Source organism: Oncorhynchus keta, chromosome 1 (assembly GCF_023373465.1).
Source record: "Oncorhynchus keta strain PuntledgeMale-10-30-2019 chromosome 1, Oket_V2, whole genome shotgun sequence".
Taxonomy (NCBI): Eukaryota; Metazoa; Chordata; class Actinopteri; order Salmoniformes; family Salmonidae; genus Oncorhynchus; species Oncorhynchus keta.
Window position 1 is genome coordinate 62,183,700 of NC_068421.1, and position 13,231 is coordinate 62,196,930.

Here is a 13,231-nt window from a genome sequence, read left to right on the forward strand (position 1 = left end):
TGGCTGTTGACCTGGACATATCTACATTTCCACAGGGGATAAGGGAGCGGCTGTTGACCTGGACATATCTACATTCCCACAGGGGATAAGGGAGCGCCTGTTGACCTGGGCACATCTACATTCCCACAGGGGATAAGGGAGAGGCTGTTGACCTGGGCACATCTACATTCCCACAGGGGATAAGGGAGAGGCTGTTGACCTGGACATATCTACATTCTCACAGGGGATAAGGGAGCGCCTGTTGACCTGGGCACATCTACAATCACCACAGGGGATAAGGGAGAGGCTGTTGACCTGGACATATCTACATTCCCACAGGGAATAAGGGAGAGGCTGTTGACCTGGACATATCTACATTCCCACAGGGGATAAGGGAGCGCCTGTTGACCTGGGCACATCTACATTCCCACAGGGGATAAGGGAGCGGCTGTTGACCTGGGCACATCTACATTCCCACAGGGGATAAGGGAGAGGCTGTTGACCTGGACATATCTACATTTCCACAGGGGATAAGGGAGCGGCTGTTGACCTGGACACATCTACATTCCCACAGGGGATAAGGGAGAGGCTGTTGACCTGGACATATCTATATTCCCACAGGGGATAAGGGAGCGCCTGTTGACCTGGGCACATCTACATTCCCACAGGGGATAAGGGAGCGGCTGTTGACCTGGGCACATCTACATTCCCACAGGGGATAAGGGAGAGGCTGTTGACCTGGGCACATCTACATTCCCACAGGGGATAAGGGAGAGGCTGTTGACCTGGGCACATCTACATTCCCACAGGGGATAAGGGAGCGGCTGTTGACCTGGGCACATCTACATTCCCACAGGGGATAAGGGAGCGGCTGTTGACCTGGGCATATCTACATTCCCACAGGGGATAAGGGAGTGGCTGTTGACCTGGACATATCTACATTTCCACAGGGGATAAGGGAGCGGCTGTTGACCTGGACATATCTACATTCCCACAGGGGATAAGGGAGCGCCTGTTGACCTGGGCACATCTACATTCCCACAGGGGATAAGGGAGCGGCTGTTGACCTGGGCATATCTACATTCCCACAGGGGATAAGGGAGAGGCTGTTGACCTGGACATATCTACATTTCCACAGGGGATAAGGGAGCGGCTGTTGACCTGGACATATCTACATTCCCACAGGGGATAAGGGAGCGCCTGTTGACCTGGGCACATCTACATTCCCACAGGGGATAAGGGAGAGGCTGTTGACCTGGGCACATCTACATTCCCACAGGGGATAAGGGAGAGGCTGTTGACCTGGACATATCTACATTCTCACAGGGGATAAGGGAGCGCCTCTTGACCTGGACATATCTACATTTCCACAGGGGATAAGGGAGCGGCTGTTGACCTGGACATATCTACATTCCCACAGGGGATAAGGGAGCGCCTGTTGACCTGGGCACATCTACATTCCCACAGGGGATAAGGGAGCGGCTGTTGACCTGGGCATATCTACATTCCCACAGGGGATAAGGGAGTGGCTGTTGACCTGGACATATCTACATTTCCACAGGGGATAAGGGAGCGGCTGTTGACCTGGACATATCTACATTCCCACAGGGGATAAGGGAGCGCCTGTTGACCTGGGCACATCTACATTCCCACAGGGGATAAGGGAGAGGCTGTTGACCTGGGCACATCTACATTCCCACAGGGGATAAGGGAGAGGCTGTTGACCTGGACATATCTACATTCTCACAGGGGATAAGGGAGCGCCTGTTGACCTGGGTACATCTACAATCACCACAGGGGATAAGGGAGAGGCTGTTGACCTGGACATATCTACATTCCCACAGGGAATAAGGGAGAGGCTGTTGACCTGGACATATCTACATTCCCACAGGGGATAAGGGAGAGGCTGTTGACCTGGGCACATCTACATTCTCACAGGGGATAAGGGAGAGGCTGTTGACCTGGGCACATCTACATTTCCACAGGGGATAAGGGAGAGGCTGTTGACCTGGGCACATCTACATTCCCACAGGGGATAAGGGAGAGGCTGTTGACCTGGACATATCTACATTCCCACAGGGGATAAGGGAGAGGCTGTTGACCTGGGCACATCTACATTCCCACAGGGGATAAGGGAGAGGCTGTTGACCTGGACATATCTACATTTCCACAGGGGATAAGGGAGCGGCTGTTGACCTGGACACATCTACATTCCCACAGAGGATAAGGGAGAGGCTGTTGACCTGGACATATCTACATTCCCACAGGGGATAAGGGAGCGGCTGTTGACCTGGACACATCTACATTCCCACAGGGGATAAGGGAGCGGCTGTTGACCTGGGCATATCTACATTCCCACAGGGGATAAGGGAGTGGCTGTTGACCTGGGCACATCTACATTCCCACAGGGGATAAGGGAGAGGCTGTTGACCTGGGCATATCTACATTCCCACAGGGGATAAGGGAGTGGCTGTTGACCTGGGCACATCTACATTCCCACAGGGGATAAGGGAGCGGCTGTTGACCTGGGCATATCTACATTCCCACAGGGGATAAGGGAGTGGCTGTTGACCTGGACATATCTACATTTCCACAGGGGATAAGGGAGCGGCTGTTGACCTGGACATATCTACATTCCCACAGGGGATAAGGGAGCGCCTGTTGACCTGGGCACATCTACATTCCCACAGGGGATAAGGGAGAGGCTGTTGACCTGGGCACATCTACATTCCCACAGGGGATAAGGGAGAGGCTGTTGACCTGGACATATCTACATTCTCACAGGGGATAAGGGAGCGCCTGTTGACCTGGGCACATCTACAATCACCACAGGGGATAAGGGAGAGGCTGTTGACCTGGACATATCTACATTCCCACAGGGAATAAGGGAGAGGCTGTTGACCTGGACATATCTATATTCCCACAGGGGATAAGGGAGCGCCTGTTGACCTGGGCACATCTACATTCCCACAGGGGATAAGGGAGCGGCTGTTGACCTGGGCACATCTACATTCCCACAGGGGATAAGGGAGAGGCTGTTGACCTGGGCACATCTACATTCCCACAGGGGATAAGGGAGAGGCTGTTGACCTGGGCACATCTACATTCCCACAGGGGATAAGGGAGAGGCTGTTGACCTGGGCACATCTACATTCCCACAGGGGATAAGGGAGAGGCTGTTGACCTGGGCACATCTACATTCCCACAGGGGATAAGGGAGCGGCTGTTGACCTGGGCACATCTACATTCCCACAGGGGATAAGGGAGCGGCTGTTGACCTGGGCACATCTACATTCCCACAGGGGATAAGGGAGCGGCTGTTGACCTGGGCACATACAGCTGTTGTTGCTGGACATCCTGGGGTCACCCTTACTATTCAATCTCTCTCTGAGATGTATTGGTGGCCAACCATGGCGCAGGATGTTGTTTGTTACGTCAACTAATGTTCTGTGTGTGCCCAAACGAAGTCCCCGGCACGCTCCAGCAGGGGAACTCCTTCCCTAGTCTCATCTGTCCATTGATTTTGTTACCGACCTTCCCTCTGATGGTTTCACCACCATTCTGGTGGTTGTGGATAGATTTTCTAAATCATGCCAGTTTATTCCACTCCCTCCTGGCTGAGGGAGTGGGCCCGACTCCTCCACCGGCTGACTCCCTTCCAGTGTATCCTGGGTTATCAGCCGGCCTTTCAAGAAGTTTTTTTAACCCCAAATAATAATTCCCCCACAAATGTGTGTCTATATATACTTAACCTTTCTGGGAAGGGAGTTCCGCTAGCGGAACACCTGGCCTACAGCCAGTGAAATTGCAGGGCGCCAATTCAAACAACAGAAATCTCATAATTAAAATTCCTCAAACATACAAGTATTATACACCATTTTAAAGCTAAACTTGTAAAATCCAGCCACTGTGTCAGATTTCAAAAAGGCTTTACGGTGAAAGCACACCATGCAATTATGTTAGGACAGTGCCTTGCCACAAAAAACCATACAGACATTTTCCAGTATCATAAAAGTCAGAAATTGAGTTAAAATGAATCACTAACCTTTGATGATCTTCATCTGGTGGCACTCCCAGGACTCCATGTTACGCAATAAATGTTTGTTTTGTTCGATAAAGTTAATCTTTATGTCCAAAAACCTCAGTTTAAATTGACGCTTTATGTTCAGTAATGCATTGTCTCAAACAAACATCTGGTAAAATTGCAGAGAGCCAAATTAAATTACAGAAATACTCAAACATTGATGAAAGATACAAGTGTTATACATTAAAGATAAACTTCTTGTTAATCCAGCCGCTGTGTCAGATTTCAAAAAGGCTTTACGGCGAAAGCACACAAAAGTCAGAAATAACGTTAAAATGAATCACTTACCTTTGATCTTCATCTGGAGGCACTCCCAGGACTCCATGATACACAATAAATGTTTGTTTTGTTCGATAAAGTTCATCTTTATGTCCAAAAACCTAATTTTTGTTCTCACGTTTAGCGCGGGCACAACTTCCATACGAAAAGTCAAAAAAGTTCCATTAAAGTTTGTAGAAACATGTCAAATGATGTCTATAATCAATCCTTATGATCTTTTAATCATAAATATTCAATATTATTTCAACCGGACAACAGCGTTGACAATAGAAAAGAAAGATAACCAACGACGCGCTCACAGCCACACGCGATAAACAACTCATGGCTTTCAGCTAAGCCACTTACTCTGAGTGCTCTTATTCTCTCCCCTTTCACAATAGAAGCCTGAAACAACTTCTAAAGACTGTTGACATCTACTGGAAGTCTTAGGAAGTGCAATCTGACCCCACAGACACTGGATAGGCATTCACCTGAAAACTACAAACCTCAATTCCTGGTTTGATTTTTCTCAGGTTTTCACCTGCCATATGAGTTCTGTTATACTCATAGACCTTATTTTAACAGTTTTGGGAATTTTAGAGTGTTTTCTATCCAAATATACTAATTACATGCACATCATTGACGTCATTTCCGGTCACAGCTTGTTTTCGAATTGCTGTGCGTTTTGTTGCCAACCTATTTTGCTACCTGACAACTTTACGGGTTTCACTTTTTAATTACCGTTCATATATTTATTTTTCCTCAACTTTTTCACTCCGGACGCTTTATCTGGACACGATTCGTCAGGACCTCCAACAGCCGAAGCTAAGTAGTAACATTAACATGATGCCTTCTAATTGCAGCCGCTGTGCTCGCCTTACGGCGAGGATAGCTGTACTGCAAGCCCAGCTTCAGACGCAATCGTTAGGCAAGGGTAATTTCAGTGTAGGAAAGGATGAAACAGCGTCTGTGCCACCAGTAAGTGCAGATAGTAGTATAAATCCCCTGGCACAGTCCCCGCAGCCGGACAACTTTCTCACGGTTTCTGGAAGGAAATGCTGTAGGAAAGCTCAACCGGTGTCGCTCATTCAGCAGACAGAAACTTTCAACCGGTTTTCCCCATTAAGCAGCGGGTCGGTGTCAGAGGCCGAGTCTTCTCTGGTCTCTACTCCTCCCGTTACGGGGTCTGAGACGCCGAAGCTTCCCACCATTAGCTCTGACAAATTGAAAACTCTAGTCATTGGCGACTCCATTACCCGCAGTATTAGACTTAAAGCGAATCATCCAGCGATCATACACTGTTTACCCGGGGCAGGGCTACCGACGTTAAGGCTAATCTGAAGATGGTGCTGGCTAAAGCTAAAACTGGCGAGTGTAGAGAGTATAGAGATATTGTTATCCACGTCGGCACCAACGATGTTAGGATGAAACAGTCAGAGATCACCAAGCGCAACATAGCTTCTGCGTGCATATCAGCTAGAAAGATGTGTCGGCATCGAGTAATTGTCTCTGGCCCCCTCCCAGTTAGGGGGAGTGATGAGCTCTACAGCAGAGTCTCACAACTCAATCGCTGGTTGAAAACTGTTTTCTGCCCCTCCCAAAAGATAGAATTTGTAGATAATTGGCCCTCTTTCTGGGACTCACCCACAAACAGGACCAAGCCTGACCTGCTGAGGAGTGACGGACTCCATCCTAGCTGGAGGGGTGCTCTCATCTTATCTGCCAACATAGACAGGGCTCTAACTCCTCTAGCTCCACAATGAAATAGGGTGCAGGCCAGGCAGCAGGCTATTAGCCAGCCTGCCAGCATAGTGGAGTCTGCCACTAGCATAGTCAGTGTAGTCAGCTCAGCTATCACCATTGAGACCGTGTCTGTGCCTCGACCTAGGTTGGGCAAAACTAAACATGGCGGTGTTCGCCTTAGCAATCTCACTAGGATAAAGACCACCTCCATTCCTGTCATTACTGAAAGAGATCATGATACCTCACATCTCAAAATAGGGCTACTTAATGTTAGATCCCTCACTTTCAAGGCAGTTATGGTCAATGAACTAATCACTGATCATAATCTTGATGTGATTGGCCTGACTGAAACATGGCTTAAGCCTGATGAATTTACTGTGTTAAATGAGGCCTCACCTCCTGGTTACACTAGTGACCATATCCCCCGTGCATCCCGCAAAGGCGGAGGTGTTGCTAACATTTATGATAGCAAATGTCAATTTACCAACAAAAAAACTACGTTTTTGTCTTTTGAGCTTCTCGTCTTGAAATCTATGCAGCGGACTCAATCACTTTTTATAGCTACTGTTTACATGCCTCCTGGGCCATATTCAGCGTTCCTCACAGGGTTCCCAGAATTCCTATCGGACCTTGTAGTCATGGCAGATCATTTTCACATTTTTGGAGACTTTAATATTCACATGGAAAAGTCCACAGACCCACTACCAAAGGCTTTCGGAGCCATCATCGACTCAGTGGGTTTTGTCCAACATGTCTCTGGACCCACTCACTGTCACAGTCATACGCTGGACCTAGTTTTGTCCCATGGAATAAATGTTGTGGATCTTAATGTTTTTCCTCATAATCCTGGACTATCGGACCACCATTTTATTACGTTTGCAATTGCAACAAATAATCTGCTCAGACCCCAACCAAGGAACATCAAAAGTCGTGCTATAAATTCACAGACAACACAAAGATTCCTTGATGCCCTTCCAGACTCCCTCTGCCTACCCAAGGACGCCAGAGGACAAAAATCCGTTAACCACCTAACTGAGGATCTCAATTTAACCTTGCGCAATACCCTAGATGCAGTTGCACCCCTAAAAACTAAAAAAATGTCTCATAAGAAACTAGCTCCCTGGTACACAGAAAATACCCGAGCTCTGAAGCAAGCTTCCAGAAAATTGGAACGGAAATGGCGCCACACCAAACTGGAAGTCTTCCGACTAGCTTGGAAGGACGGTACCGTGCAGTACCGAAGAGCCCTTACTGCTGCTCGATCGTCCTATTTTTCTAACTTAATTGAGGAAAATAAGAACAATCCGAAATTCCTTTTTGATACTGTGGCAAAGCTAACTAAAAAGCAGCATTCCCAAGAGAGGATGACTTTCACTTTAGCAGTGATAAATTCATGAACTTCTTTGAGGAAAAGATTATGATTATTAGAAAGCAAATTACGGACTCCTCTTTAAACCTGCGTATTCCTCCAAACCTCAGTTGTCCTGAGTCTGCACAACTCTGCCAGGACCTAGGATCAAGAGAGACGCTCAAGTGTTTTAGTACTATATCTCTTGACACAATGATGAAAATAATCATGGCCTCTAAACCTTCAAGCTGTATACTGGACCCTATTCCAACTAAACTACTGAAAGAGCTGCTTCCTGTGCTTGGCCCTCCTATGTTGAACATAATAAACGGCTCTCTATCCACTGGATGTGTACCAAACTCACTAAAAGTGGCAGTAATAAAGCCCTCTTGAAAAAGCCAAACCTTGACCCAGAAAATATAAAAACTATCGGCCTATATCGAATCTTCCATTCCTCTCAAAGATTTTAGAGAAGGCTGTTGCGCAGCAACTCACTGCCTTCCTGAAGACAAACAATGTATACGAAATGCTTCAGTCTGGTTTTAGACCCCATCATAGCACTGAGACGGCACTTGTGAAGGTGGTAAATGACATTTTAATGGCATCGACCGAGGCTCTGCATCTGTCCTCGTGCTCCTAGACCTTAGTGCTGCTTTTGATACCATCGATCACCACATTCTTTGGAGAGATTGGAAACCCAAATTGGTCTACACGGACAAGTTCTGGCCTGGTTTAGATCTTATCTGTCGGAAAGATATCAGTTTGTCTCTGTGAATGGTTTGTCCTCTGACAAATCAACTGTACATTTCGGTGTTCCTCAAGGTTCTGTTTTAGGACCACTATTGTTTTCACTATATATTTTACCTCTTGGGGATGTTATTCAAAACATAATGTAAACTTTCACTGCTATGCGGATGACACACAGCTGTACATTTCAATGAAACATGGTGAAGATTTCTCCCAAAATTGCCCTCGCTAGAAGCATGTGTTTCAGACATAAGGAAGTGGATGGCTGCAAACTTTCTACTATTAAACTCGGACAAAACAGAGATGCTTGTTCTAGGTCCCAAGAAACAAAGAGATCTTCTGTTGAATCTGACAATTAATCTTAATGGTTGTACAGTCGTCTCAAATAAAACTGTGAAGGACCTCGGCGTTACTCTGGACCCTGATCTCTTTGAAGAACATATCAAGACCATTTCGAGGACAGCTTTTTCCATCTACGTAACATTGCAAAAATCAGAAACTTTCTGTCCAAAAATGATGCAGAAAAATTAATCCATGCTTTTGTCACTTCTAGGTTAGACTACTGCAATGCTCTATTTTCCGGCTACCCGGATAAAGCACTAAATAAACTTCAGTTAGTGCTAAATACGGCTGCTAGAATCCTGACTAGAACCAAAAAATTTGATCACATTACTCCAGTGCTAGCCTCTACACTGGCTTCCTGTCAAAGCAAGGGCTGATTTCAAGGTTTTACTGCTAACCTACAAAGCATTACATGGGCTTGCTCCTACCTACCTCTCTGATTTGGTCCTGCCGTACATACCTACACGTACGCTACGGTCACAAGACGCAGGCCTCCTAATTGTCCCTAGAATTTCTAAGCAAACAGCTGGAGGCAGGGCTTTCTCCTATAGAGCTCCATTTTTATGGAACGGTCTGCCTACCCATGTCAGAGACGCAAACTCGGTCTCAACCTTTAAGTCTTTACTGAAGACTCATCTCTTCAGTGGGTCATATGATTGAGTGTAGTCTGGCCCAGGAGTGGGAAGGTGAACGGAAAGGCTCTGGAGCAACGAACCGCCCTTGCTGTCTCTGCCTGGCCGGTTCCCCTCTTTCCACTGGGATTCTCTGCCTCTAACCCTGTTACGGGGCTGAGTCACTGGCTTGCTGGGGCTCTCTCGTGCCGTCCCTGGGGGGTGCGTCACCTGGGTGGGTTGATTCACTGTTGTGGTCGGCCTGTCTGCTGCCCCCCTGGGTTGTACCGTGGCGGAGATCTTTGTGGGCTATACTCGGCCTTGTCTCAGGATGGTAAGTTGGTGGTTGAAGATATCCCTCTAGTGGTGTGGGGGATGTGCTTTGGCAAAGTGGGTGGGGTTATATCCTTCCTGTTTGGCCCTGTCCGGGGTGTCCTCGGATGGGGCCACAGTGTCTCCTGACCCCTCCTGTCTCAGCCTCCAGTATTTATGCTGCAGTAGTTTATGTGTCGGGGGGCTAGGGTCAGTTTGTTATATCTGGAGTACTTCTCCTGTCCTATTCGGTGTCCTGTGTGAATCTAAGTGTGCGTTCTCTAATTCTCTCCTTTCTCTTTCTTTCTTCTCTCGGAGGACCTGAGCCCTAGGACCATGTCCCAGGACTACCTGACATGAGGACTCCTTGCTGTCCCCAGTCCACCTGGCCATGCTCCTGCTCCAGTTTCAACTGACCTGAGCCCTAGGACCGTGCCCCAGGACTACCTGACATGAAGGCTCCTTGCTGTCCCCAGTCCACCTGACTGTGCTGCTGCTCCAGTTTCAACTGTTCTGCCTTATTATTATTCGACCATGCTGGTCATTTATGAACATTTGAACATCTTGGTCATGTTCTGTTATAATCTCTACCCGGCACAGCCAGAAGAGGACTGGCCACCCCACATAGCCCGGTTCCTCTCTAGGTTTCTTCCTAGGTTTTGGCCTTTCTAGGGAGTTTTTCCTAGCCACCGTGCTTTTACACCTGCATTGTTTGCTGTTTGGGGTTTTAGGCTGGGTTTCTGTACAGCACTTTGAGATATCAGCTGATGTACGAAGGGCTATATAAATAAATTTGATTTGATTTGATCTTAACTTCTGGGTCTGAGTAACAGGCAGTTTACTCTGGGCAAGCTTTTCATCCAAACTTCCCAATGCTGCCCCCTATCCCAAACAGGTTTTAAACCTCCCCCGGGCCAGATTGAATGGTCTCGCGGGCCGGGTCTGTATATTGCTCACCCCTGATCTAAACAGTCAGGGCCAGTGTCTTACTGTACCTCATCAAAGCCCATCTTGTCCTGCGGCATCTCTGGATTGTACAGGTACTCTGAGGGTGCTATGTTGTGATCAACTGTAGAAACAGAGGAGTTAGAGTTAATACGGCAGAGTGGGATCAGATAGAGTATGTCCTCTAGGGTCAAACTGGTTTATTTACCATTCTCATGAGCAGAGAGAAATGCTGAGGGAGGGAAGAAAGAAAACTAGAGTTAGCAGAGAGGAAGAGGCGAAGCGAGAGGGTTTAGTGACAAATTTGGTCAACAAAAAATGCAATTGCTAATATCCTACTTTTGGCTTATTTGATTGAATAGATGTTTCGTGATGGTTAGGTTATGAATGTTCTGTTTGTCTGTTGCCAGTTCGTCTTGTCAAGCTTACCAGCGTGTTTTCCGAGTTCCTGTTTTTCCTAGTCCACCCGGTTTTGACCTCTTGCCTGTCCTGACACTGAGCCCGCCTGCCTGACCATTCTGCCTGCCCCTGACCACAAGCCTGCCTGCCACCCTGTACCTTCTGGACTCTGACCTGGTTATGACCTCTTGCATGTGCTCGACCTGCCCCTTGTTGCTCAATAAATATCAGAGACTCGAACCACCTGCCACCTGCCTCCCTCCTGTGTCTGCATCTGGGTCTCGCATTGCATTGTTATAGTACGAACTGGCCATGACTGACCCAGCAGACCCAGTCTCCCTGCAGGGAGCCACCATTAAAAAACATGAGGAGCTTCTCCTCATTGAATCCCCTCACGTCCCTGTTGTGTTGGGATTTTCTTGGCTCCAAAAGCACAATCCCGTTATTGACTGAACCATGGGTTCAATCCTGTGTTGGAGTCCGTTCTGTCACTCCCACTGCCTTAAAGCGGCGCAGCCACCCCCGAGACATCCTCCTCGGTGTTTAAGTAAAGCCTCAGATTTCTCTGCTGTTCCCACAGAGTACCATGATCTCCTGGAGGTATTCAACAAGGCTCGTGCTACCTCTTCACATCGTCCCTATGATTGTGCCATTGACCTCCTCCCGGACACCACACCGCCTCGAGTTCGGCTATATTCCCTATCCGGCCCCGAGACCAAGGCCATGGAGGAGTACATTGAGGACTCTCTGGCTGCTGGGAGCATTCGTCCTTCTGCATCACCTGCGCAGGATTTTTCTTTGTGAAAAAGGACAAGACCCTACGTCCATGCATCAACTACCGGGGCCTCAATGACATCACGATTAAGAATCGTTAAACCCTGCCACTCCTCTCCTCTGCTTTCGAACCTCTCCAGGGGGATACCATCTTTCCAAGTTGGACCTTTGGAATATCAACCATCTCGTCCGGATACGTGAGGGGGACGAGTTGAAGATGCCTTTCAACACGGCCAGTGGACACTATGAGTATCTGGTCATGCCGTTTGGGCTCACTGTTTTCCAGGCCCTGGTCAACAATGTGATCCATGACATGCCATGCTGAATCATTTTGTGTTTGTCTACCTCGTTGACATCCTTGTTTTCTCCCGGTCTGCCCAAGAACACGTCTGACAAGTCCTTCAGCGCCTCCTGAAGAACCAGTTGTTTGTGAAGGCTGAGAAGTGTGAGTTCCACCGCTCTACTATCTTTTTTCTGGGATACGTCATCGCTGAAGGAAATGTCCAGATGGATCCTGAAAAAGTGAGAGTGGTGGTGTATTGGCCCCAACCCACGTCCAGAGTGCAACTGCAACGTTTCCTGGGGTTTGCTCATTTCTACCGCCGCTTCATCCGGCTCTACGGCACACTGGCGACTCCCCTCTCTACACTCATTTCTCCCAAGGTACCGTTCACATGGTCCCCAGCGGTTGACAGGGCTTTTGTGGATCTTAAGCATTGGTTCACTACTGCCCCATCCCCCATCCATCCGGACCTATCCCGTCAGTTTGTGGTTGAGGTCGATGCTTCTGATGTTGGAGTGGGGGCCATCCTGTCCCAGCAATCTTCCCTGGACCAAAAGCTCCATACCTGTGCTTTCCTGTCCCATCGTCTCAACTCCGCTGAGAGAAACTACAATGTAGGTAACCACAAACTTCTGGCGGTCAAGGAGCTGGAGGAGTGGAGGCACAAACCATTTTGGTTTGGACCGACCATAAGAATTTGGAATATCTCCGCACAGACAAACGCCTTAACTCTAGGCAGGCCTGTTGGGCTCTGTTATTCACCAGGTTCAACTTCACCATCTCCTACCGCCAATGGTCTAAGAATGTGAAGCCAGATGCTCTCTCTCGCCTGTACAGTTCTGCTGCCACACCCTCTGACTCTGAGACCATCCTCCCTACCTCATGCCTTGCGGCTTCAGTTGTCTGGGGGTATTGAGACCCTGGTCCGCAAGGTACCAGGTCCTGGAATGGGCTCATTCCTCCAGGCTTACCTGTCCTCCTGGCTCCTGTCAAACCCTGGCCTTCCTCTGGCAACGCTTCTAGTGGCCCACTATGGTTTCGTCACTGCATGCACGGTATGTGCCCAGAATAAGACTCCGCAGAAAGCTCCGCTGGGCCTCCTTCAACCACTGCCCGTTGCTTATTGCCCCTCGTTCCATTTTTCTCTGGATTTTGTCAGTGGGCTTCCTCCGGTCTGATGGCAACACCATTATCCTAACACCTCTCCCCAAACTACCATCACCTCATGGTGCAGCACATCTTCCGGATCTATGGACTCCCAGTGAACATGGTCTCCAACCGGGGTCTTCAGTTCTCTTCCCGGTTCTGGACCCTTATTGGATTGTCGGCCAGCCTGTCCTCCAGATTTCATCCCCAGTCCAATGGCCAATCGGAGCGAGCGAATCATGACCTGGAAACGACACTAC

The 13,231-nt window shown here is 48.4% G+C and overlaps 1 protein-coding gene across 2 annotated transcripts in view; it reads right to left on the minus strand.

Annotated features, from left to right (window-relative positions):
* Window positions 1-13,231, minus strand: part of colgalt2b (collagen beta(1-O)galactosyltransferase 2b) — a 55,190-nt gene that overhangs the window by 10,508 nt on the left and 31,451 nt on the right. The window contains exons 7-8 of one of the 2 annotated variants that reach the window (XM_035780644.2): window positions 10,578-10,601; window positions 10,420-10,493 (exon numbers count right to left, since the gene is read on the minus strand). In XM_035780644.2, coding sequence (XP_035636537.1) covers window positions 10,420-10,493; window positions 10,578-10,601 — 98 coding nt within the window. The remainder of the gene's footprint in view (window positions 1-10,419; window positions 10,494-10,577; window positions 10,602-13,231) is intronic. The other variant, XM_052457342.1, reaches the window with a different exon arrangement.